Source organism: Schistocerca piceifrons, chromosome 4 (assembly GCF_021461385.2).
Source record: "Schistocerca piceifrons isolate TAMUIC-IGC-003096 chromosome 4, iqSchPice1.1, whole genome shotgun sequence".
NCBI classification, from domain to species: domain Eukaryota; kingdom Metazoa; phylum Arthropoda; class Insecta; order Orthoptera; family Acrididae; genus Schistocerca; species Schistocerca piceifrons.
The window spans coordinates 90,546,931-90,566,859 of NC_060141.1; the positions used below are offsets into that span (position 1 = coordinate 90,546,931).

Genomic DNA, 19,929 nt, shown 5'->3' on the forward strand with positions numbered 1-19,929 from the left:
ACTGCTTGCACGTCTTTTATGCGACGCCCAATGTGGACGGGAAGCGTTGTTTTTTTTTTTTTGCCTCTCAAACAAAATTATTTTTAAAGTGGAATTTTACGTGCCCATTCTATAGAGCGGTCCCCAATTTTCTTCTTATCGCTATGCATTAACATGGAGAGTAAAACGCGAGGAATGTCCAGTACTCCAGCACCGCCCAGGCTACCACCACGCAGCAGTGCTACTCAGCCGCTGCTGGAGTAATAATTATTCTACACGTTTTACTATTCCTATTAACAGGTATCACTGAAAAGAAAGTACCACTAGACTAATGTGGAGCCGCTCTATCGAATAGGCACGTAAAATTCCTCTTTAAAAATCATTTTGTCTGTAACGGAAACAAACCGCTGCTTACGGTCGACATTGGGCACATCACGACAGACGTGATGGGCAGTGTTCGTTTGGGCTGACTCCAGGTACAAACCGCAAAAACGAATTTGCAGATATCTGGCAAAACACCAGAGAAAAATACACCTGACGACTATTAGGAGGCGTTCACTTTTTTCCAAGTCGCTTTGAATGCTTCGCAGCTCCAGTGACCTCTTCTTCTCCATAATCTCCTATAAAGGCTCAAAAGTATAATATAAATTGAGATTAACTCTGACATGAATACTGTACCATCAAATCTCAAGACGAAAGTGAGTGCTTTTATTACATAAACATGGAAAGGAAATTTACTTTACCAGATGTCTTTCACTCTTGAATGATTTTAGTTGATTTTCCATTACACGATTACTTAGCCCAGTATCTGCTATTTAGCGGTTGGTGCGATGACTGAAAGGAAAGTAGTCTTCCGCGGTGACAGACTGTCGGAAGACCGAATTCGTTGTTTCTCTGTGGCGACTTCCGTTCCGATGCCCGTTTGGTCACTGAGCAACTGAATAGATGATTTCGATCCGCATACTGACTTTAAGTAAGATAAAAATTCTTGGATTTTTCAGTCAGATTTCTTTTCTTAATTTTACTTTCGAACTGATTGAACGCTTCTCTCATGTTCATCTTGGCGAGAATAGGAGCTCTGAGGGCAGATCAAGGCCATGTACTCCAGTAAAGATGCCAGAGTACCCATTCATTACCTTGGGTTCGGTCTCCAGGCGGTCCTGGGGGTTGTTCTTTAAGTTATCGCTTCTTTCATGTTTAGCAATGATTTGTATAAGAGAAAACTGTCAAATTGTGCCACGTTTGAGTCAGTTCAGTGCTGTTGTTGTTGTGGTTTTCAGTCCTGAGACTGGTTTGATGCAGCTCACCATGCTACTCTATCCTGTGCAAGCTTCTTCATCTCCCAGTACCTACTGCAACCTACATCCTTCTGAATCTGCTTAGTGTATTCATCTCTTGGTCTCCCTCTACGATTTTTACCCTCCACGCTGCCCTCCAATGCTAAATTTGTGATCCCTTGATGCCTCAAAACATGTCCTACCAACCGATCCCTTCTTCTAGTCAAGTTGTACCACAAACTTCTCTTCTCCCCAATTCTATTCAATACCTCCTCGTTAGTTACGTGATCTACCCACCTTATCTTCAGCATTCTTCAGTAGCACCACATTTCGAAAGCTTCTATTCTCTTCTTGTCCAAACTAGTTATCGTCCATGTTTCACTTCCATACATGGCTACACTCCATACAAATACTTTCAGAAACGACTTCCTGACACTTAAATCTATACTCGATGTTAACAAATTTCTCTTCTTCAGAAACGCTTTCCTTGCCATTGCCAGTCTACATTTTATATCCTCTCTACTTCGACCATCATCGGTTATTTTACTCCCTAAATAGGAAAACTCCTTTACTACTTTAAGTGTCTAATTTCCTAATCTAATTCCCTCAGCATCACCCGACTTAATTTGACTACATTCCATTACCCTCGTTTTGCTTTTGTTGATGTTCACCTTATATCCTCCTTTCAAGACACTGTCCATTCCGTTCAACTGCTCTTCCAAGTCCTTTGCTGTCTCTGACAGAATTACAATGTCATCGGCGAACCTCAAAGTTTTTACTTCTTCTCCATGAATTTTAATACCTACTCCGAATTTTTCTTTTGTTTCCTTTACTGCTTGCTCAATATACAGATTGAATAACATCGGGGAGAGGCTACAACCCTGTCTCACTCCCTTCCCAACCACTGCTTCCCTTTCATGCCCCTCGACTCTTATAACTGCCATCTGGTTTCTGTACAAATTGTAAATAGCCTTTCGCTCCCTGTATTTTACCCCTGCCACCTTCAGAATTTGAAAGAGAGTATTCCAGTTAACATTGTCAAAAGCTTTCTCTAAGTCTACAAATGCTAGAAACGTAGGTTTGCCTTTTCTTAATCTTTTTTCTAAGATAAGTCATAAGATCAGTATTGCCTCACGTGTTCCAACATTTCTACGGAATCCAAACTAATCTTCCCCGAGGTCGGCTTCTACCAGTTTTTCCATTCGTCTGTAAAGAATTCACGTTAGTATTTTGCAGCTGTGACTTATTAAACTGGTAGTTCGGTAATTTTCACATCTTTCAACACCTGCTTTCTTTGGGATACGTGTATATAAAACAGCAGTCTGGTATTTCAGTTGTGGAGTGCGAAATTAGCAACGGGGTGCAGGGTGACTGGTACCTGTGAGTGTGGACACGACTACTTACGATACGGTCTGAGAACAGAGGCGGTACTCACGATGTGGGGTGCGAAGCGACGATGTGGTCCCCGTCGGCCTCCGTGAGCGCCGCCTGCGACTCGCCGATGCGCGTCGCGTCGCCTCCCAGCGTCTTGAGGTCATCCACGCTATTGCTGCAACACACCGATGTCACTCTGATAAATGTTTGGTGGAATCTCGCAAGAAGAGATCAAGAAGTCAAGGCTCTAGAGTAGGGAGCTGAGTTGTGACACAGTTGTCCCATGTGAAGGGAAAAGTATTCAGTTGGGATGTCTGCCTTACCACAAAGAGTAGTTAATCGTGCACTGACAGGAAGTTTTGTTGACCGAAATGATGTGCTGACACACTCTAAAGTGATTAAATTTCATAGCAATAATGTTACTGGATCACGGTTCAAGATAAGTTATTACGAAGTTTCGGGAAAACGAAAATCTCCTCTATAAAAACGAACATGAGTTGTGAAACGCCTTTCTCTATTCCTGAAATCTAGAGCGCCGTAGACAACGGCGCCAAGGTTGATTATGTGTACCTTGACTTTTGAAAAGCAATAGATGCACTGTCAAATGGTTCAAATGGCTCTGAGCACTATGGGACTTAACATCTGAGGTCATCAGTCCCCTAGAACTTAGAACTACCTAAACCTAACTAACCTAAGGACGTCACACACATCCATGCCCGAGGCAGGATTCGAACCTGCGACCGTAGCAGTAGCGCGGTTCCGGACTGAAGCGTCTAGAACCGCACGGCCACCACCGTGGCGGGCGATGCACTGTCACTTAGCGGACAATATACGAGATTACCGAGTATTACACCAGGTATGTGACAAGATTTAGAAATTCGTTGCACATAGAACGCAATATGTTATTATTAACGGGATGAAGTCGACAGGCGTAGTTGTAACTTCTGGAGTGTCCCGGGGAAGTGTTATGGAACCATCTGTGTTTGCAACAAGTGTAAATGATCTACTATACTGTATAACGTTGGATGCTCTATGAAGATTTCTGCAAACGATATTGCCGTCTATAGGAATGCTCCAATGCCAGAAGGCCTTAGCAAAATGGAGAGTAATCTGCGTAGGAATCAGTGATCAGTACATGACATGGTAGTTGATCGTGAACGTAAATAAATGTAACATGTTCAGCGTAAATAGGCGAAGAGATCCATTGATGAAAAATCACTGGAAACGGTAACAGTAACCGTCCGGAGCGGTCTAAAGCTGAATGTGCATATAAGACAAATGACAGGAAAAGCAGATGACGGGCTGAGATTCATTGGAAGAATCTCAAGGAAATGTAAGTCATCCACGAAAGAAATGGCTCACGACTCATGTATTCGATAGATTCTTAAGTTTTGTTCAATACTGTGGGACCCTTACCAAGTAGATAGAGAAGATCCAACGAAGAGCGGCACGTTTTGTCACCGAATCGTTTAGCAAGCGCGAGAGTGATACGGGGACGTTCGACAGACTGCAGTGGCAGACGCTATAAGAGAGGTGTTCTATATCACGGAGAATGTTACTATTGAAACACAGAGAGCGTACATTCGAAGAAGAGGTGAGCAACATGCTGCTTCCTGTGACATGTGTCTCGTGAAATGAACACGACGAATTAATCAGGGAAATGAGAGCTCGAAAGGAAACTCGTCGGCAGTCTTTCTGTCCACGAAAGATTCGCGAGTGGAACAGAAAAGCGGAGAAGCGATAGTGGCCAACAGAGGTACCCTCGGCCACACGTCCCAAGGTGGCTTGCAGAGTATGGAGGTGGATGATGTAGATGTCTGTGCTCGCATCGTCTGGTATGAAAGAGGAATGGAATTCGTTCTGGAGTAGCAACCCACTCATATTCCAGTGAGAATCAGTGACAGATTCGACTCAATCTGCCACTCATGGCTTTTCATACCCAAGTTAGACCGAATTCATGATAACTCTCTAACAGTTCACTCTGCACGAACGTGTTTTATAACAATAATCTTTAGGACATCGTGACTATTTTGAATTTTCGCTTGAGGCATTCGTATAGTTTTCTGTCTTGAGCGTGACAGTTTAATTTATTTCTCTGTTACCCACCAATGTTTCAGCACATTATGTACTATCTTTATTGGGTTCTTTATTTTTCTGCCTGTTACAGGATACAGGGTAACCTCTAGACAATCTTTGAATTAGTCTACGATTCATGTTCCGGTAGTGACATCCCAATATTAAACTAAGTTCGCCCTCGTCGGCTGCTCTTGACCATATCAGTTCACAGCCGGATTCATTTGGGATCTAATATATTTCTTTTCTTGCAATAAACACCCCTCTATTGGTGGATTGTAATGTATCTTTGCGATATACAATGCGTGACAAAAAAAGTGAAGTAAGCCAAGGTCGGTTGCCAATGAAACTTCGTGCATCGGCGGGAATGTAAGTGACAGCGTCACACCTCGAGCGCTCACAGTGAAGGATACAGAGATGCCACGTACTCATGTGAGCTAGCGTTATCATCTCATAAAGTCTGAATGGCGCATAAGCGTGTGCGTCCATTTGGCCCGCTGATGTAATCGTGCAGTATCCAGATTTGTGAGGTATTTGGATGTGACAGTGGCTCCATGTCGGACTGCAAGGGAATATGATGACAGGCATACTCGTCAATGTTGTGGTCGACCACAACTGACGACCAGAAGGGAGGATCGCCGTATTGTTCACCAAGAACGTCGTTGCCCCTTCACATCTGCGCCAGCCACGCGAGAACAATTAATGCTCTCCCTGCAAAATTATGTGTCATCCCATACCACTGATCGTAGAGTAGCACCAGCCAGACTAGGGGATTACTGTCCGATGTGTAGGCTGCCGTGACTGGAAAGGATGGACTACTGATGAATAACGTCGCATTGTGTTCAGCAATTGTTTGATGTTCTGCGCTGCCACCGGATGATCACCGCGGGCGAGTATGACGTCCGTCTGTGTAGCGGCTCAGTCGTGTAACTCCTGGCGTTATGGAGGAGGAGCCATCAGGTATGACTTCAGATCGTGGATGGAAGTGACTGAAGAACTCCGATGCCACAACGGTATGTCAAGGACATTATTTGTCCTGTCTCTTATGCTACATTATCGTGGTATCATTTTCCAGCAGGATAATGCTCGTCCACACATCGCATTTGTCCCTGTGAACCATCTTCGTGATGTTGAGGTACTGCCACCTCTGGATCAAACCCCGATAGATCATGTGTGGCACCAGCTCAGATGTCAACCCATCTGAGTGGCAGTATCCAGAATGCCTAAGACTATTTAAAAGAGTTGTGGCCACCTTGCCTCAGGAGAGGATATGACGGATTTCTGACCCCCTTTCCAACCCAATCAGCACATGCATCCACGCCAGAAGGGGTGCAACGCCATACTGATGTGCGTACTCTACTGCAATCTTTTTTGAATCCATTTTATATCACTGAAATACATTTCGTACCCTCTCAACATGTGAAGTTTGATTTCTTATTCTCCTTCCCTTCTGGGTACCTGTCAGGAAACGTACGTGTTACGTTTTACTGAAAACTAGCCGAGCACCTGGCGTTGTATGTATTCTATCAGTCCGTATCCTGCTTCCCCGTGTCTGTTTACATCCCCCACCCTCCTCTCTGTCGGTCTCATGCTTCCACTCTTTCTGCCCACCTCCTCCACCCCTCACTGTCAGTCCACCTCCTCATTGCCCTCTCTCTGTCCGTCGTCTCTCCACCTGCTTCTCACCCCTCTGCCCCTCTATCTAAGTGCTCCCTCGCTGCCTAGCACTTCCTCCTCACTTCTGTGTTCATCTACCTCTGCACCTCTGCGTCCTTATCAGTCCCTTTATTTCTTCCTCTCCTCTGTGTCCATCTCCTCCTTCCCCTCTCTCTATCCATCTCCTCCCCCACCTCTCTCAGTAGATCTCCTCCTCCTGTCTGTCTCTTTTCATCTCATCTTCCATTTCTTCCTGTATCTCTATCTGTCTCCTCCTACCACCCTCTCTCATTCAAGCTCCTCCTTCCCCTCTATATGACCACCTTCTCCATTCCCCTCTCTATCTACCTCCTCCTTGCCCTCTCTTTATCCATCTGCTACTGCCCCCTCTCTCTGTCGACCTGCTCCTCCTAACTTCCTCTGTTCATCTGCTCCACACCCTTCTGCTCTCTATCCATCTCGTCGTTCCCACTCTGCTCATCACGTCCTTCCCCTGTGAGTCCATCTCCTCCTACCCCCTCTATCTGCTAATCACCCTATTAATCTCCTTCTCTCCCCTCTGTCTGACCATCTCCTATTCCACCCTCTCTGTCCATCTATTCCTCCATCTGTTCATCTTCTCTTCCCTTTCTGTGTCCATTTCCTCACCCCTTTATTACCTTCTACCACACTCTCAGTTAATCTCCTCCTCCCCTCTCTTTACCCTACTTCTTCATTTTCCTTAATACATCTTCTCTTCCCTTTCTTCGCTTTTTGATCTCCTCCTCCATATGCCTATCGCCTCCTCTGTCCTGCCTGCTTCCTCCTCTCTGTCCATCTCTTCCTCCCTCCCTTCTCTCTCCACTTCATCATCCCCATCCGAGTAGGAGGTTGGGGTGATAATACTTGATGCAGAAGTTTTAGTGAATGAAGAGTGAAAATGTAGTAAGCGATAAGCTTTTTCTCTTTCATCATTTTACGGAGGTTGTCAGCGAGAAAAATTTCGTAAAGGTTTGAAATTATGTGGAAAGTTTGTTGCAAGTCACTAAGTGCTCTCATTCTGAAATACTGAATGAGTAAAGTATGAGTATTCGCAGATCGTAGATTCCCCCCCCCCCCCCCGCCCCCCTCCCCGACGTATTCCTTTCATACGTGCGAGTTTCTTACCCCCATAGCGCTTCCAGACAGTATGTGATATGTGTGACAAGTTACTGACGGTACTACGAGATTCTATGGCTCATACATTTTCTACGCTTTACAAGGCCGTTCCTAATTCGACTAGTGTATTCTTGATTAAATCCTTTACACCACTTACAACGGTGTTCGGACAATGGGTTGGAGCATTATGTAGCGAACGCAGTCTGCCTATTGAGGTACTGGTTTTTCATGCAACGCCGGGAACGGCACTTGGTTCGTACACTTAACGCCCTGTAAGTACACAAGGGAATGTGAGATACGAGAACGCAGAGGAAGATGAGGTTTTCGAAACAGCTGGAGATTTCCTTATCGTCTGTCGTCTCGGAGGTTCTGGAACGCCTGGTCAAGAGCCACCCGCTACCGCGGCGACAATCTGTACACCATTAGCGCTATGTGGTGCTCGAGACAAGTTATGCGACGTTTGCTACATAGACTTCCTAGCAAACGTTATGTTGGGAAGGCCTGTATCATTTCTGTCCGTGCTGCGAATATACTGGGTTGGCGCAGAGGTTCGTAGCGTTTTTCCATAAGTTTAATAAACACAACAGATACACATAACAGTGACTTTAGTCGTCAATGATATATTCTCCTTCACTATTTACAACAGTTTGCCAACGTCGGGATAACTTTTCATTGCGCAACTGTAGAAATCAAGTGGTTTTGAGACGAAGAACTTGTCGAGCCATGTTCGGCGTGCGTTTTCATCCGGAAAAGTTCTTGAAGGTTGTTCTACAGAGAGCGGGAAAGGTGAAAATCTGAGGGCGCAAGATCAGGTGAATAAGGAGGGTGCAGAATGACTTCCCACCCCAACTCCTGTGTAATGTTTTTCGCCAGCCTAGAAGAACGTGCGCGGGCCTTATCGCGGTGTAGCATCACTTGTCACAGTCTTCCTGGTCGTTGTTCTTGAAACTGCGTCTGCAAGACGTCTCAGATGTTGACAGTAAATGTTAGCTGTGACTGTTACACCACGGTGAATCAATTCGTAGTATACCACACCGTCACTGTTCTGCCACATGCATAACATTCTCATTTGTGGATGTGCGTAGGACTTTGTAGGGGGAGTTGCTGCTTTGTTTCGACTCAACCATTCCTTTCGCTTTCTTATGTTAGCATAAAGACACCGTTTCACGTCGCCAGTAACGATACAGGATAGCAATGGTCGGTGCTGTTCTTGACCTAATTAGTGGTGGTGGTTAGTGTTTAACGTCCCGTCGACAACGAGGTCATTAGAGACGGAGCGCAAGCTCGGGTTAGGGAAGGATTGGGAAGGAAATCGGCCGTGCCCTTTCAAAGGAACGATCTCGGCATTCGCCTGAAACGATTTAGGGAAATCACGGAAAACCTAAATCAGGATGGCCGGAGACGGGATTGAACCGTCGTCCTCCCGAATGCGAGTCCAGTGTGCTAACCACTGCGCCACCTCGCTCGGTTTGACCTAATTGATGACGACCAAGGAGAGGTGCACGATGGTGGAACGATCACAGTTTATCAAATCTGCCAGTTGTCGAATACACCGACTTGGATCATTCTGGATTAGTGCGCTTAAACTATCTTCATCAAAAGGCGCAGGTCTTCCTGAACGCGGAGAGTCACTAACGTCAAAACGATCCCCCTTAAAACGAAAAAACCGCGCGGGATTGGCCGAGCGGTCTCAGGCGCTGCAGTCATGGACTGTGCGGCTAGTTCCGGCGGAAGTTCGAGTCCTCCCTCGGGCATGAGAGTGTGTGTTTCTCCTTAGGATAATTTAGGTTAAGTAGTGCGTAAGCTTAGGGACTGATGAACTTAGCAGTTAAGTCCCATACGATTTCACACACATCTGAACATTTTTTTAAAACGAGAAAAACATTTCCCTGTCGTGCTCTGTGCAATGGCATTGTCTCCATATACGGCGAAAATGTTCCTGGCTCCCTCCGCTGCTGTCACCTCTCTACTGAAAAACAGAAGAATGTGTCGGAAATGTTCCGGTTTCTTCACTTGGCAATCCATTTTCTAGTGTCAATAGCTGCAGTCACTGTCTTCAAATGACAAAACGGCAGTATGTAAACTCAAACAGCAACAGTGAACTAAAACTAAAAAATGACAATCGACAAACAAAACCATAGCAACCGGAATATCAACATGCAAAACAGAAAAGCCACGAACTTATGCACCAACCTAATATTATCCTGCTAAAGAATGGTCACCGGCATCGCTTCGACCCGCTAACCAGATTTACAATAGATATTTCTTCTATAGCACTAGCCCCTTTAACAATCATTCTGCTTTCAAAAGATCGCAAATCCGACCACTGCATTGGAAATGAGCACCTGCGAACACTCACTACACCATCTCCAACTTGGTACCTGTCTCCACTTAGAGATTGCTCAGTTATCAAGTTCCCCCTATTTCTTAAGAAAAACGGAAAACAAACGTGGACACTTCAATTGGCCATTTGCTGGTGACACTCGTCGTACTTGCTGTAAGGTGTTGGTTCCTGCCGAACCTCCGACAAGTTTTCTTTTCCAAAACGTATTAGGAAACACGGACAAACCTGTCAAAATCACTCGCCTTTGAAGACGGCGTAGTCGGTTCAGATCACCACCCATTGAGCCAGATTACGGGCAGGCCATTCCTTTGTCTCCAGGCTGAAGAATAGCCCAGTCTCCGGAAAACCGACGATGACGTTCGCAATAGCGACCACCACTAGCCGATGTCCGAGGGGCAGAACGATATGTTAAAAGTTCACACAACAGCGGAGGGAGATGGCTCGGTGTGGAAATACCTCAGCGATCTTATTATGTCTCCAAAGCCCATACGACGTCAGTGCATTGTAGCCTATATGACATCCCTTGTCTTCATCTTTCTGCATATTAAATGGTTTAAATGGCTCTGAGCACTATGGGACTCAACATCTGAGGTCATAAGTCCCCTAGAACCTAGAACTACTTAAACCTAACTAACCTAAGGACATCACACACATCCATGCCCGAGGCAGGATTCGAACCTGTGACCGTAGCGGTCGCGCGGTCCCAGACTGAAGTGCCTAGGACCGCTCGGCCACACCGGCCGGCTTTCTGCATATTACACAGCGACACTATTGCCGTAATGGAATTTTCGAAAGTACAGCATCGACACCAGACAGCTCCTGGCAGTGATTCCCTTTACGAATCATTCAAGTCAATCTGCATAATCTGAATTTGTTACGTATGTAATAGAATGACCGCGTTCCTAGCCTCTGGTGTCATGTCTTACTCTATTTACCCTGGTCCAGGAGAGATGAAATGATTAACGTAATACTATTTAAAATCATAGTTCCCTGTCTTGCAACGAAATGAAATCAGCGCCTCTCTGAATTCTTGTTTCGTGTTGTTCTTTTGCCATATAATGCTGATTTTAGAGTGACTGCCCCCACATGACAAGTTATATTCTATGTGATCTGAGGCTTTCCCGGCGAAAGTGCTGTATCCAAGGTTCTCGGGTGTCCAGCCGGATCCGATCGTCGAAGTTCCACGATATATCGGTGAATAACCGTTCCGCCATCATCAGGTGGTGCTGATGGAATCATGAACTGCGTCTACCATCGGGCGTGGCTGCAGCTTCCCCCCCCCCCCCCCTCCCTACCTCCCACAACGCGGCGCTCCGCCGAACGTCCGCGCCGGGGTACGACTCGGGATCCCGCAGCCATAAATACCACGGACACAGCGCAGACAGATCATTCCATCAGCACCACCTGATGATGGCGGAACGGTTATTCACCGAAATATCGTGGAACTTCGACGATCGGATCCGGCTGGACACCCGAGAACCTTGGATACAAGTTATATTCTATTTGGAAATCAGTAGGTCAACATTTGGAGAAGGAACTTATACCCGTGGCGCACTTTCCACCGCAGTGGGCAGCTGTTAACGTCATTTCTTTGGTGTTTTCGACAGATCCTGAGGCTGCAAATTCACGCAGTCCACCCCGGTGGATACTCCCTACTGGAGTGAGCATTTGCAGCCTCAGGAGTGATTGAAAACGCCAAAGAAGCGACCATTAACATCTGTCCGCTCAGTGGACGTTTGCACCACGGTGTTAATTTGTGTTCGCAATATTAGCAGTGGTAGCGTAGTTGTGTGTGGCAATGTAACTGAAAAATCTGGCAATTTTGAATCAGCTCAGGAGTGTCGGGAAACAAAGCAATATCGAATCGTTCGGAGCATGTTTCAAAACATTCTTTCGTAGTTATAGCAAAAATGACAGGCTTCCTTTTGAGTGCTTTCTTCTGAAGGGGAAGGCTTTCTTTTCTTAATCGCTTTGATACAACACTGTGAGCGTTCGTAGATGGATTGACATGTTCCTTTTTTTAACACGCATAGGTTAATTACACGAGTGATGTAATTGAATATTGCAGATAGACTAGGACAGAAATGTTCACCGAACACAAGGCATTCATAGGTGCACTGCATCTGAAAAAAAAAGGAAAAATATATGTAGCTAAGATATGTTTACGAAGCAGATCTTCTCCCTAGTGAATTTGTTAGTAGTTTCGTCTGTGATCGTTAACTGAAAAGATTCACAATTTACAATGGAAGAAGTAGATTTGAAAGTGCTGTGTTACGAGTTGGAGTGGTGGGTATGTTTCGCGCTTGCCATCCTCAAGAATCAAGGAGTTGAGCAAGCGGTCCTTGAGTGAAACACGCGACATCGCGACATGGTAGGATGTCTTCAAGGACCTGACGCTGCTTAAGTTACAGGCTGCTATTAGCCTGAGAGAATTCCAAGCTCTGGGAACACTGCCCTCCTATTGCCCCCTCCTTCTCACAACTTGCGTCTCGTGCCAGTCCTTACATTAAGCTCTTGGTGCCGCTGACATGCCTGATGACCCTAATGTTCAGCTGCCAGAGTAGTGAAACAGCAGAGATTCTCAGTAAGTCCTACATCGAGTGACTGAGGCCCTCCGATTATCCGTAGTGTAGTCTACGCACAATGTACACAGCACCCCTTGGAGATATCACACTAGGACCGTGTGTAACATCATCTGTGATTTGATAATGGCCTCAATTCGGCGCGGAAGAGATAGACCGCATGTTACCTTAAGCATGCTACGCCCGATTAAAGCCACTCATTGATAATTAGATGCTAAAAACAGCTACCAAATCGGAGGGATGTTTTTAGTTTTCACTCGGATGGACATTTCGTACGGGATTAAAATCGGGTAAATATTAGGGCTAGGATTTTAATAACATGTCAAAATTTGTTCCAGAACTTTAGGGTGAATTTTCCAACAATTTATGTACGAATTCAGGTATTGTAGCGTAGCAAAATTTATTTTGGTTGTACATATTAAGTAATATTTACACCTTTTTATGGTAATAGATCATGCTTTGGCAAAATTTTTCAATACTAAGGTCATATTTCGGCCAACTTCTATCAAAAATGCAAAAATTTGTCGTATCTATAAGGAAAAAAGAATAAAAACATGAAAACGTTGTTCACTCGACAGTGTTTCAGGTGATATTCTCACAAACAAACACAACAATTACTAAAAAAATATACTTGTCAGGACTACAGTAGCTGAGCAGCGTAACACACTGACGTTAAGACGCAGCTGTGCAGGGTCGGCGAAACGCTCTCGAAGGCAACAACGACGGCTTCAGGCGTAATAAACACCACACACTATTCAATTTGAATGATAGTCCGGTTCGACATGCCGAAAGTAAACTGCTCCAACTGCATGAAATTGCGAGGTTTTGTTCGTGATTTTTGAGAGAAGTTCTTTAGCACTGATGGGGAAATATTTTTTTGTAAACTATGTGGAGTTAGAGTTAGTGCAGAAAAGCATATTAATGTGCAGCAGCACTAACTATGCCAAACAAAGCAGGCGTGGAAAGAACTGCTGAAAATGACAGCAGATAAACGCTGTTATTTAAGCAGACAGGTCCATCCTCAACCGTGCAATCATTCTTAACGACCTTGCGTGAGATGATGGGTATTGCAACATCCCACTGAAGAAACTGAAGATCCCACGCTACGCTGGAGAAGTGCACAGCACATCCAGTTCTACATTGAGAAAGAACTATTTATTTCTGTGCTACTAGGAGTTGCTTAAGGGGAGATTTACTATCTTTGGCCCGAAAAAAGCTTGTTCTGTGAGACTTTTTTCTCGGTATGTGTTATAGATATTAATATCAAATTTGGTCAAAATGTTTATTGATATCTCCTGTACAAACTGGAATTTTTTCGACCGGAAATGTCGAAGAGCAAAGGCGGAAGTGTCGTCGGAACGAAACATAATTTCGATGTAGACCTCCACGCGCAGTATGTCACAGGTCAGCCGACTCGTCTGAAATCAAAATTGAGTTGACGTTAGGGAAGTATATAAGATTCTTTAGGAGTTGTACCTCGCTTAACTTATCTGGACCATAGGAAACAAAATGGCGGCCACTTGAAGAAAATAGGGTTTTTTCATCGATTTTTCGACTTCGTCGGCCAAGTAAAAATATTTATAGTTGATGGATCGGAATAAAAGTGGTACAGCTCCCAGACAATTTAGTTAGATTCGTCGGAAGCAAAGAATCATGCCAATCTGTTCAGTAGATTTGAAGTTACCATACAGCGCGATAAAAAAAAACGTCATTTCGAGAAAAACGCGTTTGAAGTTTTGACTACATATAAATGCAATATTATGCAACGTACGTTCAATCTGCTATTCCGAGTCCATAAAATAGTCCTTCCTCTTCCTCATAGAAAGCGTTCTGCTCCATCTAGGCCATCCTGCGCTGCTCCAGAGCCGCTCGTACGGCCGGTGACAAGCGGTTTTCGGCCGCTTGAATCCGGTGGTCGTCCGAATGCTTGGCGAACTGCGTCGAATATAGTCCCAGGGTGACGTCCATCGTTGTCATGGTCTTCAGAACTGCTGAATACCCTTCGTTGAAGCTGCTCACTGCCAGGAAAGTCGCAGTCTCCAGTCTTCGCACCAGAATGCAAATGCTTGGGAGCTAACTTCCAAACACACGCGTTCAAACTTTCGTTTGAATTTTATGTGTTTTCTCCCAAGCACCGGTACAATAACTCGTCCTCCGAAAGAAAAAAACTGGTGCGTGAGTAAGGCCGATTTCAGGCAGGTGCATTTTTTTGTTCGACCGCGAATAACATACATTTCTGTTCCGTTTTCGGAAAAACCGTTTCAGGGGTGGATTCTAAACACTTTTATGGATCCAAAAATGCAATTTAAAAAAATCGACTTTTTGAACCAAAACATAGTAAACCTCCCCTTCACAAAATATGACTTAGTCTTAATGATCAGAAAGGTCTGGGTGTCCATAGATGAAACCATCGATGTAGATGGGCGTTACGTTGCCAACGTTTTTCCTGATGCCCTAAAGGTTGACGCGCCTGGAGAAACGCTCCTCCCAACGTGAGACACTCTCGAGAGACTAAACAACTCGACATTTGCCATTTTGCGTCACAACTTTATGAAGCTACTGTTGCGGTATGGTGTGTAAAAAGACAACCTTTTGCTCCCGGTAACAGACTGTGCTTCATACATCGCTAAAGCAGACAAGGGGCTTCAGATTCCCTACCCCAATATGGTGTACGTCACTTGCCTTGTATAGGGATTACAAAGAGCTGCGGAAAAAAGTGCGCTCAAGTTATCCAGATGTGGAAAAATTAAATTCCCGTGGCAAGGAAATCTATGTGAAAGCTCCGCTGTGAGTCCAGAAATTCAAAGAACCAATTTCTTCACTGCCCCTCCCTCCTCAGTCCGTTCTTACGGCCGGCCGCGGTGGTCTCGCGGTTCTAGGCGCGCAGTCCGGAACCGCGCGACTGCTACGGTCGCAGGTTCGAATCCTGCCTCGGGCATGGATGTGTGTGATGTCATTAGGTTAGTTAGGTTTAAGTAGTTCTAAGTTCTAGGGGACTGATGACCACAGCTGTTAAGTCCCATAGTGCTCAGAGCCATTTGAACCATTTTGAACCGTTCTTACGCGATGAGGTTCTAGGTTTAATTCTGCTAAGTATTGCTGCACCAACTATACTAAAATAAAGAGAATATTTTGTGAAGTTGATAGCGATGGACACAGAGCTATGAAAACTGTGAAAGACGTATTTACAGATACTTTGTCTGGACACTTGCCATTTATCAACGCCAAATTTCCAGTGGTATCAAAAGCCATCACACGACTGGAAGCTGGTGACACTCAGCTATGTGAGACCCTTGATATTGTACAACATGTGCATAGTGAGCTGTGTCGAACTCGCGGTCATGTGGCTGACAAAGTGAACAACAAATTGCGAAGTTTTCTCCAGCGGGATCCTGGATATTCTACAATGTGCCAAACTAGTGACAGTCTTCTCTGGGAATGCCACAACATTTGAAGACAATGAATCAACGCTGACCTGCATTCAACTCGCCGCCTTTCAAACACGCTCGTGTGAAGTCCTGTGATGAGGAGAGGAGATTTTCCGGGCACAAAATCATCCTCAGTCACAACCGTAGATCTTTAAAAATGGAAAATCTGAAAATGCACATTGTGATTCAATGCAGCTCTGCAGAAACTGAAGATTGGCAGGACGTGTTAACTGATTTGTAAAACTTTACACAAATGGTGTGCAGTAGTAAAAACAGTTTTATTCAAATGGTTCAAATGGCTCTGAGCACTATGGGACTCAACTGCTGTGGTCATCAGTCCCCTAGAACCTAGAACTACTTAAACCTAACTAACCTAAGGACATCACATACACCCATGCCCGAGGCAGGATTCGAACCTGCGACCGTAGCAACAGCGCGACTCCGGACTGGAGCGCCTAGAACCGCACGGCCACCGCGGTCGGCCATAGTTTTATTCCTTCCACAGGTGTTATTGTTCTCACCGTACTTCTTTCTTTCAGACTCATACAGACATCCCAAAAATAAATATTAATAAGTTTCAAGCACTGCAAGAAAGTAATTATTATACTTACTTTGTTCAGGAGTGAATTTTTTATTACATGGCATATAAAAAACATTCAACAAGAATGTTTTTAAATAAACGTACAATAAGTCATATTTTATTTTTTGTCATATTATATAAATTTTAGGTCATAAATTCCGGTATCTTTCACTGTTTTTTTAGGTGATTAAAATCCTATCCCTAGGTATTATTGAGTCAATCTAAGTTTGATGGGATACCTAAATCTTTGTCAAACTAGGGACATAGGCATACAGTCCTATGAATACAGCTGTTGACATCTTAGAACACGGAAATTTCCACAGAATAATCATGATGAAAATGAAGAGGAAAAAATAGCAATTACTGAACGAGAAGCCAAATAAATATTCTTCCACGATAACCCGAGCTGATGTCCCCAAGTATTAGTCCGAAAATCAGCCCCAAAACATCATATAATAACCATGTAGGGATTCACGGTCGGTGTTTACTTCAGTTAAAACTTCCAGGCGGATGGGCCGTTGCGATATACACTGAGCCAAAACGCTGTGGCCACTGGCCTCCGCGACAAAGAATTCTATTTGATGGCGTCGCGGATACGTGGCACGACAAGGAAAGTGTGTAAACAGAGCAGGGAAGCATTCTTTCGACGATACGGCATGCAAACTGGGAAATTCACTCAGATAAGCGACAGTAAAGAAGGGCAAAGTTTCGTGGTCAGTTGCTCTGGAACGAGCATCTCAGAAACGACGAAACTGGTCGGCTGTGAGCACATGTGGAAAGTGACTTCAGGACGGTGAAACCACGAGTAGGCTGCAAGGAACTGGACGTGTACGGTTCATCACGGACCGTGGGGGTCGGAAGCTTTCCCACTCTGACGATCTGTGGAACAGCTGACACCCGAGTACAAGCCGGAGAAGGCTCATGTCTTTCGGACGATGGTTCGACGTACATTATTGTACACGAGGCTCCGCAGCGGAAAAGCATTTCGTGTCGATATGTTGTCCAAATAAAATGATAAATTACGGTATAGTGGCCACGGGATCAATGTCACTGGATCGTGTAACAACAGAAACATGTCGTATGATCGAAATACAGCGGATGCAATATGCAGATTGTTAATAGCAAGAAACGTATCCTGAATAAGAGAAGCTTCTTGATATCGAATGTAAATTTAAATACCAGGGCGTCTTTCCTGAATATCTTTGTATGAAATATAATCTTGCAGGGAAAGGAAACTTGAACAATAAACAATTTAGCCAAGAAGAAAACAAGAGAAGATGGTGGTGCTACAGAGCGCTGTTGAAGATGAAATGGGGAGGTCGGGGAACTAATGAAGAGGTACTGAATAGAAATGGAGAAATAAGATATTTACAGCACAACCTGATTGAAAGGAGTAATCGGTTGACAGTACATATCCTGAAGCGTTCAGGAATAGTTAATTTAATGTGCCAAGATTTGGTGGTAAAAATTGTAGATGGAGACCAAGGCTTTAGTACAGTAAGAGAGTTTAAATGGATGTAAGTAGGTTGCGGTAGATATGCACAAGATAGACTAGCGTGGAATGCTACATCAAACCAATTTTCGGACTGCAAACCACAACTACTACTTTCTGAATTTCAAAGTGCGCATTCCAGTCGACAATGTCAAAAGTTTTCTCTAAAACTATAAATACCATAAAAATAGATTTGCTTTTCTCCAATGTATCTTCTAAGTTAAGTCGTAGGGTCGGTATTGCCTCGCGCGTTCATACATTTATACGACGGCCAAACTGATTTCTCCGGTTTTTACCATTTCGTTCTTTCCCAAATAATTCGGGTTTGTATTTGGCAGCCATGACTTATTAAACTGATACACCAGTAATGGTCATAACTATTTTAATAAAACAACACCGTCCTCACATGCAAATTTTTTCCTGCTTTATTAACTACGTACATTTAAATGAAGTGCAAAATACGTTGTCGAGGGACACGAAAGGGAAGCAGTGGTTGAGAAGGGAATGAGACAGGGTCGCATCCTGTCTCCGATGTTACTCAATCTGTATATTAAGCAAGCAGTAATGGAAACAAAAGAAAAATTCGCAGTAAGAATTAAAATCCATGGAGAAGAAATGAAAACTTTGAGGTTTTCCGACGACATTGTAATTCTGTCAGAGACAGCAAAGGATCCGGGATGAGCAGCTGAACGGAAACGACACTGTTTTGAAAGAAGGATATATGATCAACATCAACAAAACAAAATGAGGATAATGGAATGTAGTCGAATTAAATCAGGTGATGCTGAGGGAATTAGATTTGGAAATGAGACGCTTAAAGTAGTAAATGAGTTTTGCTATTTGGGGAGCAAAATAACTGATGACTGTCGAAGTAGGTAGGATATAAAATGTAGACTGGCTATGGCAAGGTTCAAATGGCTCTGAGCACTATGGGACTTAACTTCTGAGGTCATCAGTCCCTTAGAACTTAGAACTACTTGAACCTAACTAACCTAAGGACATCATACACATCCATGCCCGAGGCAGGATTCGAACCTGCGACCGTTGCGGTCGTGCGGTTCCAGACTGTAGCGCCTAGAACCGCTCGTCAACTCCGGCCGGCGGCTATGGCAAAGAAAACGTTTCTCAAGAAGAGAAATTTGTTAACATCGAGTATAGATTTAAGTGTCATGAAGTCTTTTCTGAAAGTATTTGTATGGAGTGTAGCCACGTATGGAAGTGAAATATGGACGATAACTAGTTTAGACAAGAAGAGAATAGAAAGCTTCCGAAATGTGATGCTACAGAAGAATGCTGAAGATTACATAGCTAGATCACGTTAACTAATGACGACGTACTGAACAGAATTGGGGAGAAGAGGAATTTGTGGCACAACTTGACTAGATGAAGGGATCGGTTGGTAGGACACGTTCTAAGGTAGCAAGGGATCATCAATTTAGTATTGGAGGGAAGCGCAGAGGGTAAAAATAGTAAATTGAGACCAAGAGGTGAATACACTTAGCAGATTCAGAATGATTCTAAAAATAACCCCAAAAAATTTTGGTCGTATGTAAAATCTATGAACGCAACAAATACACTACTGGCCATTAAAATTGCTACACCACGAAGATGACGTGCTACAGACGCGAAATTTAACCGACAGGAAGAAGATGCTGCGATATGCAAATGATTAGCTTTTCAGAGCATTCACACAAGGTTGGCGCCGGTGGCGACACCTATAACTTGCTGACATGGGTAACGTTTCCAACCGATTTCTTATACACAAACAGCAGTTGAGCGGCGTTGCCTGGTGTAATGTTGTTGTGATGCCTCGTGTAAGGAGGAGAAATGCGTATCATCACGTTTCCGACTTTCATAAAGGTCGGATTGTATCCTATCACGATTCCGGTTTATCGTATCGCGACATTGCTGCTCGCGTTGGTCAAGATCCAATGACTGTTAGCAGAATATGGAATCAGTGGATTCATGAGCGTAATACGGAACGCCGTGCTGGATCAAAACGGCCTC

At 44.3% G+C, this 19,929-nt stretch overlaps 1 protein-coding gene across 1 annotated transcript in view; it reads right to left on the reverse strand.

The window, feature by feature from the left end:
* LOC124795344 (proton-coupled amino acid transporter 1) overlaps positions 1-19,929 on the reverse strand; it is a 257,315-nt gene that overhangs the window by 124,896 nt on the left and 112,490 nt on the right. The window contains exon 3 of the mRNA XM_047259332.1: positions 2,692-2,805. Within this exon, the coding sequence (XP_047115288.1) occupies positions 2,692-2,805 (114 nt within the window). The remainder of the gene's footprint in view (positions 1-2,691; positions 2,806-19,929) is intronic.